The sequence below is a fragment of the Colletotrichum graminicola genome (genome assembly GCF_000149035.1).
Source record: "Colletotrichum graminicola M1.001 genomic scaffold supercont1.95, whole genome shotgun sequence".
NCBI lineage: Eukaryota > Fungi > Ascomycota > Sordariomycetes > Glomerellales > Glomerellaceae > Colletotrichum > Colletotrichum graminicola.
The window spans coordinates 53405-77474 of NW_007361099.1; the positions used below are offsets into that span (position 1 = coordinate 53405).

Below are 24070 nucleotides of genomic sequence, written 5' to 3' on the forward strand. Positions count from 1 at the left end.
CGAGCGATTGACCAATAATGTGGCTGGAAAGGGACGCCAAAGCACAGGACTCAGAGCTGAGCTCAGGGTTCATTCGGTCACGAGATCTTCAATTTGTTCGTACCTTAGGTTTGTACTCATTTACCTAGGTACCTTTGTTACCTTATTCAAATAACATGTACATTCATCAACATCGACATTACATTGAACCAACATCAACAATTTGCAAAGCCGCCAATGCGAGAATCCGCCCACCAGCTTTTGTTTGCATCCCATATCGTGGACCGCGAAACAGCCCGCCCCCACCGTCCAAGCATCGCATCAGGGGCTCCCCGTGCAACAATAAGCAGGGGGGCCTCAACAAACCAAAACTTCCGTACATGCGAGCCATTCTTTCGGCACAGCTCGGCCGGACGAATCTCGGCTTTGCTTCCTCGATGCCTCTGTCTCTTCTCTTCTTTTCTCAAGCACATTCACTACACTACCATCGCGCGCGCCGGGACCCACTTCTTCCCGGCCCATCTCCGCATGCCTTGGACTAGTTAGTGTCGGTCCATTCACTCAATCCACACAGCTGTTTGGTTTCAGACGATTCGCTGACAATATACCGTCGCACAGGGGCTCGGGAATGGCTTCAAACTCTTCCGAATATCGATCAAATGTTTCTGATACGTCATCTCCCTTTCTACTCCGGAATCTTGGCCTCCTCCGCAGGGACCCCCGCCTTCCATCGGTATGTCGCCGCCACGTGCTGGTCCAGTGGGCCCGTCTGCCCTTTCTTGCGGTAAAAGTTCTCTCTGTACGTGCCGCCGGGAACGGCGTAGTCATCCCAGAACAGACCCCGCCGCCGCAGCTCGGGCAGCAGCAGGTCGATGATGTCCTTGAACGACTGCGGGAAGAGGGCGTACGCCTGCGCTCAAAAGTCAGCCTACGTCATCTCGACACTTTTCGTCCGCCCACGAGAAAGAATGAAGGAGGAGGAAGAAAAAAAGGTGAGAGGGAGAAAGGGAGCGCAGCATCGCCACTTACAAAGTTGAAGCCGTCGACGTCGGCCTCCTTGATCCACACCTCGAGCCCGTCGGCTACCTGTGCCGCCGTCCCGACCAGGACGGGTCCGTTGCCGCCGATGCTAACGTGCTCCGCGATCGTGTGCTTCGTCCATTTGGCCGTGCCTGGAGAGAACCGCGCGTAGCCCTCCACCGTCGACTTGACCGCGTTGCTCTCCACCTGCCGCAGCTCCTCGTCGTCGCCGTACTTGCTCAAGTCCATACCCGTCCACCCGCCAAAGAGCGCCAGCGCGCCCTCGTGCGACGCGTACTGCCGGTAGTCGGCCAGCTTCCGTTGCGCCTCCTCTTCCGTCGCCCCCACCACTGGCGTCACGAGCGCGAGCACCTTGATGTCATCGCCGGAGCGCCCATACTCGGCTTGCGCAAGTGCCCGGATCTCGGCCACGCTCTTGGCGCACACGGCCGGTGCATGCGCCGAGACGAAGATGGCCTCAGCGTGCTGCGCCGCGAACTGCTTGCCCGCCTTGGATGTCCCCGCTTGCAGGAGGAGCGGCGTGCGCTGCGGGCTGGGCTGCACGATGTGCGGGCCCGGCACGCTGAAGAACCGGCCGTTGTGGTTGATCTTGCGGACTAGCTCGGGCTGCGTGTAGACGCCCGACTTGCGGTCGAGCTTGACGGCGTCATCGCGCCACGAGGACTCGAACAGCTTGTACATGACCTTGATGTACTCCTCGGCCTGCGCGTACCTGTCGTCGTGCTGCGCTCGTTAGCAGCTGGACCCGTGGCCCGGTGTGCCGATCGAGGGAAACTCACCTGGGGCTGCTGGGCGAGGCCCATATTCTTCGCCGCCGAATCCAGGTAGCTGGTCACGATCTGCACCATGTTAGCCGTGCCATCATCTACTTCACTCGGTCTTGGTCACCAACATTCCATCCCAAGCTGTAACAATGTCAGTTTAAAGAGCACCGTGGGATGAGGAAGGTGGCGAGGACACCTACCGGCCACCGCTGAGATGGTCGACGGTCGATAACCGTCTCGCCAAGTGGTAAGGCTGCTCATATGTCGTCGAAACCGTCACGCCGAAGCCGATGCTCTTGGTTACCGCGGCCATGGCGGCGATGGGCGCCAATGGCTCGTTGACGGGCCATTGGGCGCCCGAGATCATGGCAGGGTCGAGAGATTGCGAGTACACGTCGTAGCCACCTGTTTGCGCACGTCAGTAATGCCATCGGAGGGTACGTGGAGAGTCTCGGGCAATTATCCTACCGAGAACATCGGCAATGAAAATGCCGTGGAACTTGGCCTCCTCAAGCAGCTTCGCGAGCTCAACCCAGTGACTGATCTCGTTGAAGCGCCATGACTGGTCGTCGGGGTGTCTCCAGAGCCCAGGAGACTGGTGTCCGCTGCCTATATCGCGGCTGTCAGCTGTGGTCTGTCGTCTACTTGGATCGGCGAGAGAAGACGCGGGTTTCTTACACATCTCTACAAAGGCATTGAGCACGAGGCTCTTCTTCGGCTTGGTTTCCGTTGTGTCGGTCATGGCTGCTTTGGTGAGTTCGCTCTGGTAATGCTTGCTTGTATTCTGAATGCACGCTCTACTTTCCTCCTGTAATGTTCTGGGAGAATATGAGGGTTCCGATCACAGCACAAACTCCTAGACAAGAAAAAGATTTTGAGCTGTTCTGTCTCCGGCGGCCGCGGGGTAACGATAGGGCTTGGAGGGGTGCGCGTCGGAACCTGGCATGGCGTGACGCAGTTTGAAGACTTCCCACGGTCTCATCTGGCCTGGCGAGTTACCCCAAGACACCCCCCCACTCCCGATGTTCGGCGTGGGTCCGGTACCGTGGAGCCGGGGTGATGATGCCACCGGACGGCTCGGTGGCGCAAGACGCACGACGACACACGATGGGCAAACTACGGACCCCACGCCAAATGCTGCCAAGTTACCAGGGAAGCTCCTGCATGACCCCCCCTCCGAGTCCCCATCCCTACTTATCTCCAGCTAATGACACCTCGGACTATTAAGCTGCAAAGTTTCACAGTTACCTTGAGAGAAAAGGGACCCCAACGATCCCGGTCGGCAGCTGCGTGGACTGGAGCTCAGAGGTTATCGTGAGGCCATCACGTCATGTTAGCTTCGATGAGATGGCCCGGCCGGAGATTTGCGGGTCTATCTTTGCCGCACGCTGATGGACCAGTACTACCCACCCCTGACAGATCGTGCGATTACTCTGTGAATTAGTGCGGGCACCTATGCCGATGCGATGTTGCGGGTTTGATTCGCCAATTGCAAGCCCGCGCATTGCCGTTGTCCCAGATAACTCTCGCGATAAGCATCTTAGTGACGCTTCATTCTATCAGGGTTTGGCTCTTGAAGGAGGAATGACATTTGATCTAGGTTCAGACCCAGTAAATTAATCCAATCAAACAGGCTGTCTCTACGGCAGAATTAAACACCATTGTCTCGACTATCTGTACCCACCCGCCGAAATCCTTTACCAAATCTCTGCATCTTGGTTACGTTTCCGATGCGAGTGTGTCACCCACGCCTAGTGCTGTTTGGTATCCAACTCGCCGTCCTCGCTTGACAGCACAGTATTGACCTCCCGTACCTCCTCGACGTGCGCCTTCAGCCCGGAGCCGAAGTGCCTCAACACAAGCCACGCGGGTCCAATGGCCACGGCCCACAACGCGAAATTGAAGTAGATACCGCCAACCTCACCGAATATCGTGAGGGACGTCAGCCCGTAGCTGACGGCCTGCCACGCCGATTCCACGCCGCGTAGGAGGGCAGCGTAGCGGATGACTTCCTCTTCGCCCTTGGCCAGGTTCGTGACGATGAAGTATCTTGTTTTCGTTAGCATGGGGGCCTATCAGGTGCAGGTGCAGGCGATGTCTAGGGCTTGCCGGACGGGAGAGAGGGACGTACAAGAAGAGGTAGTTGAGCTGGAACCCGATCGTGAGAAGTATGTAAACGGCGAAGGCGGCGCCGAAGCCTGGGCTAGCCCAATCGTGCGTCGGGCGCGTCTCGCGGAAGCGCGTCGCGAGGATGGTAATCCAGAGCCACCAGGCGCCCTGAGTGACGACGAGGCCCCAGAAGGTAGACCGGGTGCGTATCTTGAGCGAGACCTTGGCACGGTCGAGCCAGTGCTATGGTGGGAGTCAGTCTCTTGTACGGGTTTTCACTCAGTATCTTTCCAGATGTAACTTACGCCGAGGAGATTGCCTGAAATCACGGCAACGATGCCGGACAGGAAGGAGCCCAGGGCCCTGGATCGAACAGAAAACCATGCTGCACAATCGCGCGTCAGTACTGTGCCGCCACAAGAGAGAGCGGGCTCGGCGTGGCTTACTCGCAAGGTAGGTGAAGAAGACGGCCTCCGCGAAGACGGCCTGACCGATCCAGAGGACGATGAGGAGGAACTTTGGCGTGAACAGGCCCCGCGTCGTGGCCTTGATTTCGTGCCACGGGTTCTCGAGGATGGCTAGGCTGACCTTCTGCCCATCCTGCCGCTCGACCTGGTCCGGCTTGTTGAGGAACAAGCCGACGAACGGGCCGGCCGCCTGGATGGCGATGAAGACGATGAAGACGGTGTACGAAACCTTGCCGGCCTGGTCGTTGCTCGCGTTGAGACCGAGGTTGATGGCGCCGCCGAGGATTTGGCCGCACAGGCGGTAGGTGAGCCAGTAGCCCAACGCCTTGCCGCGGTTCCAGGGCTCGGGGTACGCGATGGCGATGGCGGCCTCGGCCATCCAGAACACGCCGGCCGAGATGCCACAGAGGGCGGCGCCGAGGAGCATGAGCCAGTCGATGCCGTAGCGGTTGTTGGTGTACAGGCCGGCGGCGAAGGGGGCGTATCCGATACTGTTGGTGAGAGACATCGCACGTCAGCACACGAACTCAATTCTCAAAACGCGCGCCGCGGGCCGGGTAAGCATGCTCACGTTCCAAAGATCAAGGCGCCCTTGATCCCGATGTAGTGCACGATGGCCGAGGAGAAGTAGCATGACACGACCATGAGGCAGAACGTCAGGGCGTTGGCGGCGTTGACGACCTTGGGCGAGGCGGCACCGCCGGCGCCGAGGGAGTTCATCGCGCCCCAGATGCCGGGCGCCGCGAGGTTGCACAGACCGAGGATGGTCATATTATAGAAAGTCGAGCGGTTCCAGCGCACTTCCCACGCTTCATGTCAGTCTTTTTTTCTTCTTTTTTTGTTTTCGAGGCCGGGGAACGATGCAGTAGCGAACGGGGAGGGCTGACCTGGGTGACGCTCCGACTTGGGAGGGATGGCATGGCCCGCGTGGGCGTCGGCGTATTCTGCCATCTTGACTTGTCTGTTCTGCTGTGTACTTGGAGGACGAAGGGGTTGATGTCGGAGGACAACAGTTTAACTCAAAAAGACACTGGCCGAGTCCTGAACAGCCGGGGCTCCATAACGACAACAGGAACCCTCCGTCTTATGCATCAGACCAGGCAAGATCGCGAACTAGGTATGCAGGGTTTGGGTGCCATCGTCGGGGTTGATGTGCTGCACTCTGCAAGCCCTGGCCTCTGTTAGACGCGATTGATGTGCCATCGACATGTGCCGGAGCCGAAGGTGCAGGGTCCAGACAAACTCTTTTTTTCCCTTTGCCCTCTCTGTTGGAAATCATCCCAGTCCCAGCTCATAGGCTACCCCCAATTGTGCAATACCTCAGTGTTCCCTGTTTGGGGAGGGGGAAGGCTTGGTTGGGTGCGCGGCTCTCTTCGGTGTTGCGAGATCAACCGGGTTCAGCACGCCATTCCGCTGCCGGCGCACGAATGGCCAAGTGTTACTACACACATCCCTCCACCCGTTTTCACCACGAGTACATAATTAGCAAAAACCGAATGGGAAACATGCGAGAGCTAGGAACAGGCGCGGGCGGGCAGGCCGTCTGGGACTGTGAAGTCCGTCACGGCTGGCCCCAAGCAAAACGTGGGACGAACCCATGTGGCTTCGAGTTGGCTCGATGATCTGTAATCATGGGATCCGTAGCCTTCTAGTCAAGACGTTTCCACCGGTAAAGGTCTGGCGCCGACGGCCGGGTCAAAGGGTCTGGGTGAGATACGGCGACGTCTGGGAGGTGACTGAGGCGAGACTAGGTTCATTCAGATATAATTGAGACTAATAGGTGTTGGATTATAAAATTTCTAACACCACATGGTGGGGTCAAGTGTTCATTTGAGGCGATCCAAATGATAGGTTCAATGACAAAGAGGAGATGCTATTGAAAAGGCAAAGGTCCTCAATTAGAGTAGATAAGGTCAATTTCGTCCCCCAATGTCGACGGTCTCTCTCTCTCTCTCTAGATCCAATGCTTCTATTCTCGGGCTACAGCCTCTATGGCACACTCCACCAGCTCTCGTGAACATCCTTGGGATCGACACCGCCAGCCTTCAGATACGGCGTGACATCCGCCTCCGGATCCAATTCCTTCCTCGTGCAGCCCTTGCCAAAGTACCACAGGAAGGGATTTTCCGAGTCCCCGACGTACTCGTACTCAAAGTCCTCCCACCTGGGCTCGCGCTGCACAATCGTCGCCAGCGTCGCCGACCCCGGCCACAGGCCGTGGATCCTCGACCCAGCCTTGCCGCTGTTGTACCACGAGCTGCAGTTCTCCGACAGCACCGTCGTCGCGAAGAAGGCGTCCGAGTACTGCGTGAAGTTGTCAGCCGCCCTCCTCGTGGGCTGGATGGTCTTGATGCCCTCGCGGCCCGCCTTGCGCAGGATCCGCGCAAAGTACGTGATCTGGTTCTCGACGTTGTGCGGGACGGTGCCGGAGCGGCCGCTGCCGTTAGGCCCGTGGATGAAGAGCAGGTTGGGGAAGCCCGGGGTGGCGGAGCCGAAGTAGGTGTAGGGCCCGTCGGGCTGCCAGACCTGCGCGAGGTCCCGGCCCCTGGCCGTGATGGGGAACGGCGGCGCCATGTCGACGTTGGCGCCCGTCGCGCAGAAGATGGCGTCGACCTCGCGGTGCCTGCCGTCTTCCGTCTCGATGCCGGTCTCGGTGAAGCGCCTGATCCGGGTCTGGATGTAGTCCGTCTTCTCCGAGGTGATGGCCTCGAGGTAGCCCGGCCCGGGGGTCAGGCGGCGGCAGTGCGGTGAGAAGTCGGGGATGAGCGCGTCGATGAGCTCGGGCTTCTTGGTGAGGCGGTCGTTCATGAACTTGCGGAACGCCTCCCGCGCCTCGTCGTTCTCGCTCGATCCCTTGAGCCAGCCGCTGAAGTGGCGGAAGTACTTGCTCTCCTGCTCCTTGCGGTACTCGAGATATGCCTCCGGGTCTTTGCGGAACGTCTCTCTCAGGTCCTCCGGGATGGGGATCGGCTCGATCGACGTCTCATCGCCGGCAAAAGACGCCGTGATCCACGTCTTGTTTCTTGCGTAGTGGTCCAGGTGCGAGACGACTTTGTGCAAGTTGGACGTGAGCTGGATGCCGCTGGCGCCGTTGCCAATCACGGCCACCTTCTTGTCTCTGGGGTCGAAGTTGGGATCCCAGTTCGAAGCATGCCTGAGCACGCCCTTGAAGTCCTTGATGCCGGGGTAATCCGGCAGCTTCCAGGCGTTAAAGCGGCCGATGGCCGTCAGGACGAACTCGGCCTCCTCTATCCGGATTGCGTCCGTCTTGAGGTCGCGGATGGTGATCTGCCATATGGATCGTGAATCGACCCAGTTCAGACCCTCGACGCGCTGCGAGAGCTGGAGGTATTTGTAGACGTCATATTTGCGCGCCAGGCCCTGCCAGTAGTCACGAATCTCGGGGCCCTGGGCGAATTCCTCTGTCCACTGGGTGTTTGGATCGAAGGTCGACTGGTAGACGTGAGCCGGTACGTCGCAGCGGACGCCGGGATATATGTTCTCGAACCAAGTTCCGCCCTGTATTCTTGATATTAGTCGTTGGAGATATTTCATATTTCTGGGGGTCAAATCGGAACCTACCACGTCCGCGTTCTTTTCATAAACGGTGAGGTTGATGCCAGGGACCTTTGCTGGAAGGAGAATCCCCGCGAGGACTCCAGAGAGCCCTGCGCCAACGACGGCCACCCGCAGCTCTCGAGGCTCGTCTATGTACCTGTCCACAAGCTTGATTGGGTAGTCGTCGTAAATGGACTTTGGCGGCGTGAGAAGCGAGTCTATAGCCTGGTCGATGCGCGTCTGCTGATCAAGGCCGCGTTTGGTGGGTGTCTCGGGTGCAACGCCGTTGTCACTACTGCTGCTTTTCCCCAGTGCCTCGCTAGTCACCGGTGGTGATACTGTCTCAATGTGGTCACCCATTGTAGAAAGTCCAAACGTTTACGTGTAACTTCAAAAACTAGGTTCCCAAGCCCGATGATTCTCGGATGGCTTCAAACCCAGCTCGACAACAGGCGAGATGGGAAACCTCCATTTTGTCCAACGGCTACTCTTCCTCTCGCAGGACCGGGCATCGGAATCACGTCAGAGACGTGCTCAAATGCGTTACACACCGAAGGAGGGGCCGTCCCGAGCTCTCGAGCTTGGTTCATCCCGGGACCACCTCGTCGGCTGCAAGCATCCTATCAGAGACAAAATACTGTTATCTTGAGCAACAGCTTGACGCTCGAGAAAGCTACTCACCCCACCAGAAGCTTTCCTCCCGATCCCCGCTGCTGATGGTGTGGGTGATCCTACGCTGTGGCTGTTGTTGGAGATGAGGTGCGTGGGATATGGGGAGCACGCCATCTCCCCACTTTCTTGGGGAATACCCAGGGACGCTTAACCCCCAATCCGCAGTTCCGTCTGTCGTCAGATCGTAGCCCCAATATCACATACATTCGGGGCCCGGTTCCCACGAGGAGGGGTTTCAGCTTACCTGCTTTCCTCTTTGAATCTGCAGTATGCTGGCTTGTCTCCAATTCTGCATGGTGATGGAGAGAGGCATGGGTGATGCCAGCCGTTAGCGTCAGCAGGGATGCCCGGGGTTCAAGTGGTCTATCGAAACAAAAAGGCGCGGCACCTTTCCCCTTTACATTTGATTTACTATCACATCAATGAGCCATGAAATGGTGCAATGACTTATCCTCCGTCTTCCTGCATTACTGCAACGTCTTGCAGCGTCCTGCCACTCACGGGCTGGGGTTGGCGACGCCATTTCGCGGTAGCCTCCGATATGTCAACTTCAGGAACGTCAAAGCCAAGTTCCGCTCTCCGGTTTTATACGAGAACCATGCTTAGGCCTATATTCAAGGCTCTGGAGAATTTTCCGTAAGTCTTTTGACATGGGATGGGAAGAATTTGATCGAAAGGTGAGGATAGGAGATTGGTACTAAAACTTGGAGAATCCTTCGACCCTATGCTTTTGGCCATGATGTTGAGCTGCCGTGCACCAAAACTCTTTGATTCCTCTTGCTCTGATTGACTGAGCGACCGATACCCAAGCATCTGTCATGGCGGTTCCTACTCGTAGGCGTTGGTGGCAAATCCAGTGGTTCGCTGACACTGACACCCCGGAAGAGCGCAAGCTCATCAACAAGCTGGATCTCCTCATCGTCCCATACGCGGTGTTGAGTTATTGGGTCAAGTACATCGACCAGTCCAATCTCAACAACGCCTATGTGGCCGGTCTGAAGGAAGACCTTGGATTCAAAGGCAATGAACTTGTCCAGCTCCAGACATTTTACATCATCGGCGCAGTCACGGGGCAGGTGCCAATGATGTTCGTTCTTACTTATGTCCCCGTTCACTGGCTGATTCCTTTCCTGGACATTGCTTGGGGAATCTTCACACTGCTCCAGTTTCGAGTTACCGGGTTCGCTGAGCTTGCTGCATACCGTTTCCTCGTTGGGTGGTTCGAGGCTGCCTTTTTCCCGGTTATGCACTATCTGTTTGGTAAGTCGACCGAAGGATAGAGCCTGTATTCTCACCGCCTGCTAACATGAACAGGCTCCTGGTATCGGGGCGATGAGATCGCACGGCGCGGCGGACTATTTTATGTCGGACTTTCTTTGGGCACGCTCACTGCCGGTCTCATCCAGGCTGGCGCATCATCTCGGCTTGAGGGCGTAAACGGCCTTGCAGGATGGAGGTGGATGTACATCATCTGCTCTCTCATCACGATTCCAATCGGTATCCTGGGTTTCTTCGTCATCCCAGGTACCCCTGAGCAACCCAACCGAATGGTTTTGAGTATAGAAAACATCGAGTTGAGCGTCGAAAGGCTGAAGCGCGCTGGTCACGCATCACATGGCAAATTCAAGTTCGGTGCTTTGAAGAAGATTTTCTTGTCACCACAATTTTGGGGCATTGTTCTCGTCGATGTCTTTTTCTGGAACGCCGGTATTCACACATCGTCCGGAAGCTTCCTACTGTGGATCAAGAGTCTTGGACGATACTCTGCAGCAAAGGTCAACGAGCTCGGCACGATTGCGCCTGCCCTAGGCATCTTCTATACTTTGTTCGTCTGCTTCGCCTCGGATCTCGTTCTTGGCCCCGCATGGGCCATCACGCTTTCACATACATGGAACATACTCGGATTGATTATCCTCGTCATCTGGGACGTTCCCGAACCTGCTAAATGGTTTGCCTTTTCAACCATCTACTCATCATACGCCATGTCGAGCGTCTTTCACGGATGGGTGAATACCCAATTGCGATCGTCTCCGGCGGAGCGCTCCTTCACTCTGGTTCTTATCAATGCCATTTCCCAGTCTTCTACGGCATGGACTCCTCTCTTAGTGTTTCCCACCGTGGAAGCACCTCGATATCCCAAGGGTTTTGCGTTCACTCTTGGTTCTTCGATTCTCCTACTTATCTCAACTCACATTCTCCGTGTTTACGTCAAACGAAGAGAGTAAGTGGCTTTTGCATCATAATCCAAACAAAGGTCCTAACAAGATCACTAAACGTAGTTCAGTCCACAAGTAGAAAACACGACTGGTTTCGCTGAGAGTGATCCAGAAGACCACGCCACTGTTGACGATGGCAAACGAACACCAGTAACGGTGAACGACAGGAATAATCGGAGCGACTAAGGCTCAGTCTTGGAATTTTGACTGAGGCTTATTGCATGTCAGCGTGGGGTTAGGGCATCATTCAAGGCTATGACGCATATCCTTGAGAGATGTACAAAGCAAAAGCGTTGTTGACAAAGTGTAACTCTTGTAATAGCTGGCAATTGGCTGAGGAACTCTCAGTGTTAATCATTGAATCTGGATAAGAAGCAGAGTTGCTCCTAATGATCGATGGCTTTCATCGTGCAACATAAACAACACTCGGCCACTAACTACTCATTGTTACCACCAGTAAACATATCGCATACCTTAAAACTGCCTCAAAATACATGACTGTCATGATGCTGATTCTGCCGAATTTTGGCCCTGCCATTTCAAGTTTGGTGTCGATCAAGCGGCCACGCGGTGCAACTGAGCTAGCCTCAGTATAACGGCAGATGAACTAGATTCTCCGTGCCAGTTTTAATCCCAATATAATATACAGAATACGTAGTCAATCAGTGTCGATCTAGCGACCCCGACTCCTGAGAGCACTGTGCCTGTGGCTTATAGTTCCTTCATCCATAATCGTGAACGGCAAAATCTAGACTAAACCGATAAGGCATGAATAACAGTGGCTGGTTATGTACTGCACAATCCAGTAGCGTGTATTTTATAGAAACGTTTTCTCACTGCATCAGCATCTGCAAGCAGGTTTTCTACCTGCTGTGGAAACGCTCCTCTTTTTGGTCCACCACGTACACTGTCGACGAAATAAGCATGAGGCCGAGAGCCAATGACAAGTGTTATCGGATCCGAGGAATCTTCATTGCTCGTCAAATATCGAGATAGCCGGCCGGCGCTGAGCCCCGAAACTCGACTCTATCGTCCGGAATGGGGAAACAAAGGATGGCACCATCGACGACCGCGATGACGCCAACTCCTGTCCTGCATCGGAGACGTTGAATTGGGGTCGACGTGCAGATAATATCCCACGCTAGTCCCGCACCACGGGCGGCAATGGTGATGACGACATGAGGACTGGCACCATTCTCGTCGCATGTCTGCGCCAAGTTGAAGAGATTCAGGATGTTTCGTGGGTTGATAAAAGAACGTGAGGGCCACACCATTGAGATAGAGTTAGGAGGCAAGACTCAAGGATAATCTTACTCAGCCATACACAACATGACTTCGGTACCCATTCACAGCTCTACCGATGGCGGGGATGGCAGCAGTTCAAGCAGGAAGAAGCAGATTCTGCTGAACGCTTTTGACATGTCCACCGTCGGGCACCTTTCTCCAGGACAGTGGAAGGTTTGTAGCCCATGCGCATATTGATCCAGATATGGTCTTGTTGCTGATCAGGCACATTCCAGAACCCTGTCGATAAATCAGCAACCAAGAGAGACCTCGACTACTGGATTAATCTCGCAAAGTTGTTGGAAAGGGGCGGTATCAATGCCCTTTTCCTAGCCGACACGTACGGAGGTTACGATACATACGAAGGCAGTCTTGACAACTGCATTCGTCGCGCGGCACAATGGCCAATGACCGATCCTACGATTGTATGGAAGTTCTTTGTCTTGAGAAGAACAATAGCTAACTGAGACACAGCCAATCAGTGCCATGGCTGCAGTGACCAAGAACCTCTCGTTCGCCATCACTGCGTCCACCTCCTTCGAGCCACCATTTTTGCTTGCCAAGCGCCTGTCGAGCCTAGATCATTTCACAAGGGGTCGTATTGGTTGGAACATTGTCACTTCCTGGAAGAAGGCTGCTTTCAAGGCCATCGGTCTTGACAGCCCGATCCCTCACGATGAGCGATATGCACAGGCGGATGAGTATTTGAGAGTGCTATATAAGTAAGCCCGCCGTTGATAAGCCCAAAATACGTCCCCTAACGAAAGGGGTTCTAACCAAATCACCTAGGCTTTGGGAAGGCTCATGGGCGGATGACGCAATTACGCCTGATCCCCAAAACGACAGCTATGCCGACCCTGATAAGATCCGAACGATTCATCATCACGGGAAGTTCTTCGATCTTGACACACGCCACATCGTCGACCCCTCCCCTCAGAGAACCCCCTTCCTGTTCCAGGCAGGCACGTCAACAGCTGGCTCCGAATTTGCTGCTACCCATGCTGAGGGCATCTTTGTTTCCTCTCATTCTCCTCAGCTCCTGAGGCCTAAGATCAAGCAAATTAGAGAGAAGGCGGCAGCACTTGGCCGAGACCCTCAATCGTTGAAGTTTTTTGCAACCTTCACTCCTATTATCGGTCGAACAGACGAAGGGGCCCGGGCCAAGCACGAGGAGCTCAAGAAGTACGCCTCCGTGATAGGTGGATTGGTCCTTGTGAGTGGCTGGACGGGCATTGATCTCTCCAAGATCCCTGTGGATCAGGAGGTCACTGCTGCCGATTCGTTGGAGGCGCATAAGGTTCGCAGCATTCTCGATTCTTTCACTACTACGAGCGAGCACGTACCTAAATGGACACCCCGTGTTATCGCCGAGCGGGCGGCGATTGGAGGCCTCGGCCCCGTATCTGTTGGAAGTCCGGAGAAGGTGGCAGACGAGCTGGAGTACTGGGTTCGGGAGGGTGATCTCGATGGATTCAATCTAGGATATGTGACGACCCCTGGTACCTTTGAAGATGTTGTTGATCTTCTCATCCCTGAGCTTCGGCGTCGTGGGATTTACCCAGAGGCGCCCGCAGAGGATGTGCGGCTGACGGCCAGAGAAAAGGTCTATGGTGAGGGACAGAAGGGGTTGAGAGCTGATCACCCAGGTTCTACCTACAAGTATGATGTCTACAGGGAGGAAAGCACAGAGCCAGAAAAGCACGCTCCAAGCCACTTGTCGTAGTACATAAGGCGTTAATTGCTGCTTGCGATTAACGGCGTCGTTTTTGCGACACCACTGAAGCGCAGCGTTGGGTTTCACTTTCCTTCGTCCTGAAGGTTATCTCTCGATTACATGATGGAAGCTCATATTGCTGCAAGTATTTCTTCTAATAAGATAGCATGAATCAGCTTCCTCATGGACCAATATTTGCGATGCAATGAGATACCACTGGCTGGGACGACTGCAGAGACGTTTGTGAGACTGTAAGTGATGTCTTCGTAACACAGAGAAACAACCAAAAGAGATACGGTTTAGAAGGACATAAGAGACACCGAGTTGGTGTCAGATGAATACAACTGTGCCAAACCCGATCCTCGTCTTACAAAAATCTTGCTATGCACCACTACGACGTGTGTGTGTGTGTGTGTGTTATATTTAACGCCGGGACGTTCCTATAAAGGACAAAAGGCGCCTGGGGCAACTAGCTCTAGGGTAACAATACAAATCTCTAAGTCCATAAGCCTCTTATAACCTAAAAACCCCGGCCGGTCTGTATTACTATCTATCTAGCCAGCCTCCCAGGAGGTCAAACTGTAATTCTTTATTACTGTTAAGTGTCTGCAGGCTTTTTAGCGGCTAGGTTTAGTGTAGTAACCCTTAGTAGTCCTCCTTTTAGGGGGTCTCCTAGGGGCTCCTATGTGCCTTATTATATAGTGCTACTTATATATCTATATTAGCTAGAGGTATCCCCCCTATGTTATACAGGTTAGGGATACTTATCTTATAGTGTAGGGCGTCCTATTCTTATTACTTACGTAACGTAAGTTCTAGAAGAGATAAGAAGAGGTGGAAAAAGCAAAGGGAGGGAAGTTATTAGTAAGGGGGAGGGGGGAGGGTTAGGGGAGTAAGGGGGGGAAAAGCTAGGTAGATAGATAGCGTCCTTATAGATACTACTTATCTCCTAAAGACTTTAGCACTTAGTAACCCTAACGTAGTTAAAGTTAGCTATTATTAGTAGCTACTTTTTATAGTAAGGTGTAAAATAAATACTAGTTAGCTACTTATAATAAAGCTTAGCGTATTATCCTTAGTCCCTATCTATTTAATAAACGCCTATAATAAGGGCTTTTATCTTTATATATCTAGAGGTAGGCTATAGGCTGTTAGTATTATTAGGTAATAAAATAGGTATATATTAATACCTTAGGTATACCTTATTAAAAAAGTTATTATAAATAATATATTAAATAAACTAGTTATAATCTTTTAATAGTTAGGCTATTATATACTTCCTCTAGTCCTCTAGGGGGAAGTTATCTCTCCCTCTTATTTATTAGCACTATAGAGGGTGTACTAGCGTCTTCTTACTACTATATATATAGGTAATTTCTACCTTATTATAGCTAAACTATAGGTAGTATACTATAAAATTACTATGTCCTGTCTTTATAGCTACTAGCTAGTAAAGTTTAGTGTAAGTAAGGTAATATATTTCCTTTATTAGTTCTAGAAGTGCTTTAAGCTATAGCAGCTAATATACTATTAGGTAATTTATATCCTACTAGTCTATAAATACCTTCTTTCTCTATGCCTTTAGTAACTACTTAATATAGCTATAGGTAGCTAGGTGTATATAGAGGTTAGCTAGGCGTATCTTTACTTTATTTTTTACTAGCCTATTAGCTATCTTATTACTATTAATTATGTTATATCTAGGTACTTACTATATATTAATAAGCACTATACTCTTTTTTACTATCCTTATAAAGTTAAAGATAGCTTCTTATAAGGACGTTATAAGGGCACTATCTAACCTAAAGATAACTACTAAGTTATCTAGATAAACTATAATACTTATAACGTCCCCTAAGTCCTTACTATATTATATTACTTTCCTAAGTGTCACAGGACAAGGTGGCAAGTGCCTGTAGTTAGGAGACAGATAGATAGCAGGGACTAGATACCCGACACACACGTGATACGTCACGTGTGCCCTGGGTATATATCCCTTTAGTAGGTGACCCTTTACAGAAGGAGGGTCAACTATAAATACACCTACTATCTGTTACCTATCTTGTCCTATGTCATTTGTTCAGCTCCTTGTTATTGTTCGTCTTGCTTTACTGCTCTGCTGTTACGCTTCGCCTTTACACTGCGTCACTTCACGACACTACCGCAGCCTAGCTTCATCCTGTCAGAACCGCAACAGCTGCCAGGAAGGCTGTGTCACTAAGTCTATATTAGGCCCCCTTAGCCTCTATATTATAGACCTTGCCCTTTAGTAAGCGTTATTAACCTATAAGTACTAGGTCCTGTCCTTTAAAGACAGTATAACTATATCCTATCTCTATACGCTTTACCTATAAGCTATTTAAGTAGACTATTATATATATTAGTAGGATATTTACCTCCTAGACCTAGTAGTCCTTTAATACTTACTGCTTCCCTTATCTTTTTACCTTATATACTAACTATATATTATATAATTAGTTTTAAAGCTTAGGTCTTAGGAAAGTTAGTACGCTATTTACTACGTCTATAAGGATAGTTAGGTAGACCTTACCCCTTTTCTAATTTATTCTAAGGTAAGTAGCTATTTATATTACTAGTAGGTAGTTATTATCTAGAGTGCCTAGCTATAATTTATACTATTACTATACTATATTAAGTAAGAGCTTAGCTAGGGGGGTACTAGCCTTTTAGGCTAGTGCTATTACTAGTGTAGTCTGCTATACTAGTAAGTAGCCTTTAATAGCCCTATTAACTGCCTTTTATATTTTATTAATAAGGCTAGTTAGCTTATAAGTAACCTTTATAAGGCAGCTATCTAGAAACCTATATCCTTACTACTCCCTTCCTAAGTACTATATCTTAGCTATATAAAGTGCTTTTAGTATAATAATTATATATACTACTTTTCTTATACTTAGTAAGGGTACTCCTTTATAGACCTTATTTAGTCCTCTAATATATCTTACTATAGCCTAGGCTATTACTACCTATATCTTAATATATATCCTAAAACTAAGCTTCTTATTAAGAAACACCCCTAACTACTATATAAAGTCCTAAGGAAAAACCTTATAGTCTTTATACTAAATAAAGAGGTTCTTAGTAGCCCTATATTAAGTAAAGTATAACACTTTTATCTTAGCTATATTAAATAGTATACTATTCTTATATCTCTAGGTAGTAACCTTATTAAGAAGGTTTTATACTACCTACCTGCTCTCTTACTTTATCTTACCTATATATAGGATCCTATAGTTATTTATATAGCTAAACTAAGAGCTTTTCTCTTTAAACCTATATAGTAGCTCTATATAGTAAAGGTATAGTATTAGTAATACTAAAGACCCCTAAAGGAGGCTATAGTAAAGGGGTTATACTAGTAATATATAGTCCTTAAACTACACCTAAGCCTACTATCTTATTATAAAGGCCCTTACTTAGTTAACTACGTTATTTAGCTATCCTTACTCTCTTAAGGCTTAAGCTAGCTAGCTACTATTTACTATATTAAAAGCACCTTAGATATTTATTATAACTAAGGTATAGTGTTAGTATTAGCTAAGCGCTACCTTAATATTATATATTAAAGTAGCTACTATATCTATTACTAATCTCTTAAGTAAGGCTCCTGCTACCTAGAGGTATAGGACTTTATACTTTATATAGTAATAAGCTATACACTATGTAATTAGCCTCTTAAGTCTCTTCCCTACTATAGAGAGTAGTAAAATTAGGCGCTAGCCCTTAGGCTAGCTAGTGTCTCTATTTAGCTTAGAGATTATAACTATCTTAGTGTCCCTAAATAGTAAAAAGTAGTACCTAAGTTCTAGGTATACCTAGAATAGCTTCCTAACGTACTTACTTATTACTAGCTATACTATTTATAGTATAATAATAGTAATTCTATTTATACTTAGGGTAGTGTTACTAGCGCTAAGTAAAGTAAATCTTACCTCTTTTAAGTAGATATAGTTATCTTATTTTATCCTCCTCTATAGGACTATAGGTATATATAAGCTAATATTTATATTAGCCCTAAAGCGCTATAGTAGCTTCTTTTTAAGTAAAGCAGCCTTCTTAGCTAGTATAGTAACTACTAAGTTACTATCTTATAGAGGGGGTAGTTATAGCTATAATAAGGGCTTATACTAGCCTATTACCTTATATAGGTCCTTATTAGTAGCTATCTTATTAATTTAATCTATCTAGTATACTGCCTTAACTTTATAGGCCGCCCTCTAAAGCTCTTTAGCTTCCTCCTTAGTGTCCCCTCCTCCTCTATAGGCTTCTTAGTAAGCCCTCCTAGCTTTTCTATAGTCCTCTATCTACTATATAACTAACCTACCTTTAACTAGTTAGGTGCCTGCTATAGTAGTAGCACCTTAAAGGACGTTTGTTAGCGTTAGTGTAGCTTAGTCTAGCTCTTTTAGTGTCTTTATCCCCTCTAGTAGCACCTAGGCTGTCTGCTCTACCTCCTCTTTATATTACTATATTTTCTTTAGAGTATTAATCCTTATCTATATCTCCTTTAGTAAGGCGCTTATAGTTATAAGGATAGTTATAACTAAGGTTAAGTAATTAGATCTTATATATAAGTAGTTAGTAATATTTATTATAGCTAGGGAGATATCTAAAAAAACTAAATTAAGGGTGTTACCTTTATTATATATAGTAATCCCTAGTAAGCTAATAAAGGCTAGTAGATAACTATCTAACTATTTTACTAGTTAGGTAGCCTCTTAATTTAGGGTACTACCTAGCTGCTATATTAGGTATCTTATATTAAAGTCCCTTACTACTAAAACGTTTATTAGTGCTTCTTATAATTCTAAAGTATCTAGGACCTATATTATCTTTAGCTCTTAGTAAACGTTAAGGTAGTACTAGCCTTTTATAATCCCTAGCGTATTATATATAGGCGTTATAGTAATATTAAAAGTAGTAATATTACTATATATTTTCTTTATATATATAAGGACTTTAGGTTATATATCTATAGTCTCCTACCTATAGATTAAAAAAAAAGTTATATAGCTTAGCGTTATCTTTATAACTAAGTGCCTATCTATAAAGCACTAGGGCTCCTATATTATAATAATATTAGCTTTTTCTTAGTCTATAAAAGTAAAGGTAATATTATATATTAGCCCTAATCTTTATATATTAACATATAATATCCTAATCTATCTTATTATTTATAGTAGTAATAATAGTACTAATATATTAAGCTTAATTAGCCTTAGCGTAGTCCCTCCTTTAGAGGCGTCCTCTATTACTTTATTAAGGATCCTATTAAAGGCCTAGACTTCTTAGTAGTAGTTAAGTCTAACCTCCTATTAGCTTTCCCTATCTAGTCCTAGGCTCCCCTAGGTTGCCCTAATTAGCGCCTGTGCCTACTAGCCGCCCTCCTAGGTAGCCTTAAAGAGCTTAAGTCCCTATTATCTAATATGTTACTATTATCCCTTTAAGGGGCGTATAATAGTCTAGTTTTTTTACCTAGACTAAAGGGAGTAGTCTATATAAGTGCTTTAAAAAGGCCCTTTATAGTTAGTACACTAAGTAGGCCTTATACACTAGGTGTTATTATATTCTATTTTTAGTTAGCTATATACTTTATAAAGCTACTACCTAACGTATAGCCTTACCTTATACTAGTTATAGTAAACACTACACTAGACTAGCCTAAACCTATCCCTTAGCTATATTAATACTAGGCTGTTAAATAGGCAGAAGGGCTTAGTGTAGTCCTATAGCGTAATAATCTATATCTTAAGGTGCTATATCTCTATACTCTTTATAGTGTAGTACTTCTATAGTTTCTACTTTATTATAATTTTAACCTCTATAGCTACTATATCTTCTATTACTAGGATTATATTCTTATTATAGTTATAGGTAGTTACTAAGACGCCTCTAACCTTATAAAACGTCTAGGCCTAGGGACTATTAACAGCAGTTACGCTAAGGTGTTAAGATAGCTAAGTGTTACTATTAAGTAACTCCCCTACCCTATATCTAAGCCACCCTTGCATCTAAGCCACTATTACCACCACTATTACTACCACTATTACCACTTATTTTACTATCTCTGCCGCCTACCTATATATAACTTTCGGCCTCACTAGGTAATTTAGATACCCTAGATTTATCCAGACTATCTATATTACCAGGATTAAGACTTTAGGCCTAGATTATATCCTCTATAGTAGTAAAGGTGCTGTTAGGAGATAAGTAGACCTTTTTCCTCTTATATAACTGTATATTATCTAACTAGGCCTGTAATAAGTTAACCTGCCTTTCTAGAAGGGCTGCTCTAGATACCTACTTATTATAGCCCTTTTATAGCTTTCTAGATAGGTAACAGATAGTATAAGTATCTAACTTATCCTTACCTAACTAGATTAACTAGTGTAATTAATACTATAGATTAGCAGATTAATAAGGGGTTAACTATAGGATAGTAGATTTAGCTTTATCTTACTACTAGCTACTAGGCTAACTTATATATAAGCTAGCCTAGATAATCTAATAAGCCTTAGTTACTATTAAGTTAGATAGGGGGCGTCTTATATATATAGGCTATAATCTAGATAACCTCTAGCTACTACTAATATTAATAGATATAATAAATACCTTATAGGCCTTAAAATAACACTTTAAGAATACTTTTTTACTAGTAATAGTTAAATCTATAACCTAGTTATCTAGATATCTAACCTCCTTATAATAGGCCTACTTTAATAAGCTAAAGACAGCTATATCTAGAGGCTAAAGGACAGTAGAAGCGTATAGTAGTAAAAATAGTAAATATATATTATACTACTAGTATTACTATATAAAATTAATAGTTATATAGCTATAATACCTATTAAGAACTAGTAGTCTAGCTTCCTCTAGCTAAGTAGGCTTAGTATATAAGATAAAGACCTTCTCTAGCTATTTAAGGGTAGTATTATTAGTTATCTAGCTATTATTAGTTACTATAAATTACTATAGCTTATATATATTAAGGTTAGATAAGAACTACTAAGCCTAAAGTAATTTATCTTTATATATAACTAAAGGAGGTAAAGAGCTACTAGTAGTAAATATATTATAAAGGTATGTAGCTAAGTGCCTTAACTAGGAAAGGTATAGAAGGTAGGTCTATTCTGTTGTCTAGACTTTTTGCTAGAGAGTCTAAGATTTTCCCCCTCTAGCCTAGACTAAATAGCGAATAGTTACTGACGTATTACTAAGGTTCTACTGTAGTTTCTATGTAACCCTTATCTTAACACCCTTATAATTATCCCCCTTCCTAGGGCCTTAGTCCCTAAGGCCTTCTAAGGCTCTGTTGTTTATAGCGTTCTATTATAGCTATGCACCCTATGTTCTCTAGTAATCCTACTCTAGTAACCTATTACTAACTAATTGTTAACCTAGCTAGTTAGGGCCTCCTTTTAGTATTATAAATACCCTTATACTTAGTATTATTTTACTAAGTAGTTACTTTTATTATCTTATTTTTTTTTTACTAAAGTCTTTTTTATATTATTATTACTATTTACTAGTTTTTCCTAGACCTATCCTTTAGGCGTAAAAAATTCTTCCTTTATGTTATAGCTTTATTATTATTATAATTATTTTTTTATATACACCTTACTTTTATCTGCCTTACTTTATTATTTTTTTTCTTTTTTACCTTAGTAACTGTTTGTTATATAGTTATATAAGTGCTTTTTTTCTTCTTAAGTATAAATACCTCTTAGGTTCCCCTTATATAAGAACTTTTCCTTTATTACTTTTCCTTTTTGTTATAGTTTTACTAAGTGCTTACGCTATAAACGCTAATCTTTATAAGAAGCGCGCCTTTATAGATAAGTAGAAAAAGGATACTACTACTACTAAGGCTATAAAGAAGAAGCGTAATACTAACGTATATACTACTAAAGTTACTTATAAGGCTAAGGAGAAGAAGCATAAGGTAGTAATAGCTAAGCAAAAGGCTAATAAAAAGCGTAAGGCTGCCCTTACTCCCTATAAGTATTTCTATAATATTCCCCCTATAGACTATAAGTATATATACACTATTTACTAAAAGCTTAATAAGCAGGAGGATACTTATAAGTATAACTAGACTTATAATAATAAGAAACTAGTTCTTTATATATTACCTACTAACTAAGCGTTTACTACTTAGTATAATAAGGAGAAAAAAGTTATAGCTACTATTATAAAGGAGTATAGATTAAACTAAGAGGATTTTAAGTCCTTATCCTCTAAGGAGGATAATAATCTTACTAGTAATAGAGGTAGTAATAGTAAAGTTAGTAAAAATAAAGGTAATAATAGTAGTAATTAGGTAATAGTTTTATAATAATCTTTTTAGTTTAGCTAGTTTTATTTTATTTTCTTAATTATTACTAATACTAATTATTTTATACACCTTTACTAACTAGTCTTTTATCTTTAGTCTTTTATTATTTTCTTATTAAGATACCTTAGGTAGCCTTCTAACCTGTCCTAATAGGAGGGGGTTTTAGAATCTTTTTACTTATAGTTAGGTAATCCTTTAGTAATATTAATATACTACTTATAGTTATCTTACTTCTTATACCTTTTCCTTATATACCTTTTATATATTAATACCTTCCTCTTTATGTTCTAGAGGTATTCCTTTAGCTCCTATATATTATATTTAACTAGCTATCCTGCCTACTTAATAAGGTATTACTTATTATTTACTAATCCCTAGCTAGTAATAATCTCCTTTACTTCTTATTTATCTAGTTTATTCTCTAGTTTAGGCAGGGCTAGCCTGCTCTTAGTAAAGCCTTACTAAGTGTTCTATAGTTTAATTATTATAACTAAAAATACGTTATATATTTAGTAGTACTATTCTAGGAGATACACTTAGTATACTTATAACCTAATTTACTTTACTATAATAATATAGATAAATTATAGTACTAACTTTTTATTTTTAAACCTAAAGCTTTTTATTAATAGCCTAATAATCTCTTTATAAGAGTATTCTTTTAGTGTATAGCGTTTATTATATCCTTTTACTTATAATTTTATAGCCTTTTACTAGTATAGTTACGCCTTAGTATAGAGTTCTATAATATAGTTTATTTACTTTTATACACCTTAGACTTTTACTCTTAATATTAATAGTATATAATCTATATACTAAGGGTTATAACTATATAATGCTTCTATTAGTAAAAGGCTAGTAGTAAAGTGCTAACTATTATTATATATAAACACTACCTCTAGTAGTTATACTACCTATTTACTTAATAATCCCTTAGTATATACTTATAAGTACTTTTCTAGCGTTTAGTATATTTATTCTAACTATCTATTTATTTAAGGATAGTACGTAGTAAATAGTTAGTAATAAATTACCTTTTTCTTTATAAACTTTTCCTAAAATTAACTTATTATTAACTTATTATAGTTACTAATAATACCTCTAGGGGTACTAAAATAGTATTTTACCTACTTATATAGAATTTAAGTTAATTAGGCTGTAGTAATAGTTTTCTAGGTTAGTATAAATAGTATAAACTTTATTATATAATATATAATTACTAAAATACTATTATACTTACTACTATTATACTAAAGGCTTAGGAATAGCCCTATAATAAAGTCTATACTAATCTTCTTAAAAAGGTAAGCTAGTATTAAGAGTAGTTATAAGTTTTTATATAGCTTATGCCTAGGGATTTATATCCCCTAGTAGACCTTATAGGAGCTAACGTAATCCTATACGTCCTCTAAAATTTAAGGCTAATAAAATAACCTTATAATTAGCTTAGTTATTTTATTTACACCTATATATCTTATTATAAGGTTATTATAGTGTAGGTAAATAATTACTAATTATAATAATATCTCTAAAGGGATTATTAGTCTCTTTTTATAGAATAAGGTCCTTTATTTATTTAAGTAGTAACTTTTTTATTCTCTAGCTAATCTATAAGCCCTTACTACCTATTTTTAGTATTCTTAGTTATTAGCCTATAGTCCTCTAACTAATCCTTTTAGGGCGTCTATTAGCTATTAGAGAATTACTATTTTATACCTTATTAACTTTATAATAACTATATATAGGATATACTATTTTAGTATAATAACCCTAGCTCCTAATGTTTTTTTACCTTTATTAGGGTTTTACTAAGCGTTTTATAATTTTTTTTGGCCTATATAGCTATAAGTTTCTATAGCTATAATACCCTTTCTCTTTACCTAGGGATTTTATAATCTAACTAAGGCTTT

At 45.0% G+C, this 24070-nt stretch overlaps 5 protein-coding genes across 5 annotated transcripts; 2 read left to right on the plus strand and 3 right to left on the minus strand.

Moving 5' to 3' along the window:
- Window positions 1-664: 664 nt before the first annotated feature.
- Window positions 665-2526, minus strand: GLRG_11609 (dibenzothiophene desulfurization enzyme A; the record flags this gene model as incomplete). The annotated part of the gene is made up of 7 exons (XM_008102293.1): window positions 665-889; window positions 1009-1743; window positions 1800-1859; window positions 1913-1925; window positions 1985-2189; window positions 2253-2393; window positions 2463-2526. The coding sequence occupies 7 exons, from the start codon at window positions 2524-2526 to the stop codon at window positions 665-667; spliced, it is 1443 nt and encodes a 480-aa protein (XP_008100484.1).
- A 1009-nt stretch (window positions 2527-3535) lies between these two features.
- On the minus strand, window positions 3536-5311 carry GLRG_11610 (major facilitator superfamily transporter; the record flags this gene model as incomplete). The annotated part of the gene is made up of 6 exons (XM_008102294.1): window positions 3536-3833; window positions 3916-4136; window positions 4199-4278; window positions 4340-4851; window positions 4932-5160; window positions 5248-5311. 6 exons carry the CDS (start codon window positions 5309-5311, stop codon window positions 3536-3538), a joined length of 1404 nt encoding a protein of 467 aa, XP_008100485.1.
- A 1038-nt stretch (window positions 5312-6349) lies between these two features.
- Window positions 6350-8278, minus strand: GLRG_11611 (4-hydroxyacetophenone monooxygenase; the record flags this gene model as incomplete). The annotated part of the gene is made up of 2 exons (XM_008102295.1): window positions 6350-7879; window positions 7943-8278. 2 exons carry the CDS (start codon window positions 8276-8278, stop codon window positions 6350-6352), a joined length of 1866 nt encoding a protein of 621 aa, XP_008100486.1.
- Window positions 8279-9408: 1130 nt separating this feature from the next.
- Window positions 9409-10992, plus strand: GLRG_11612 (major facilitator superfamily transporter; the record flags this gene model as incomplete). The annotated part of the gene is made up of 3 exons (XM_008102296.1): window positions 9409-9850; window positions 9905-10811; window positions 10875-10992. 3 exons carry the CDS (start codon window positions 9409-9411, stop codon window positions 10990-10992), a joined length of 1467 nt encoding a protein of 488 aa, XP_008100487.1.
- A 1143-nt stretch (window positions 10993-12135) lies between these two features.
- On the plus strand, window positions 12136-13813 carry GLRG_11613 (HK97 family phage prohead protease; the record flags this gene model as incomplete). The annotated part of the gene is made up of 4 exons (XM_008102297.1): window positions 12136-12264; window positions 12327-12515; window positions 12565-12812; window positions 12880-13813. The coding sequence occupies 4 exons, from the start codon at window positions 12136-12138 to the stop codon at window positions 13811-13813; spliced, it is 1500 nt and encodes a 499-aa protein (XP_008100488.1).
- Window positions 13814-24070: the final 10257 nt, after the last annotated feature.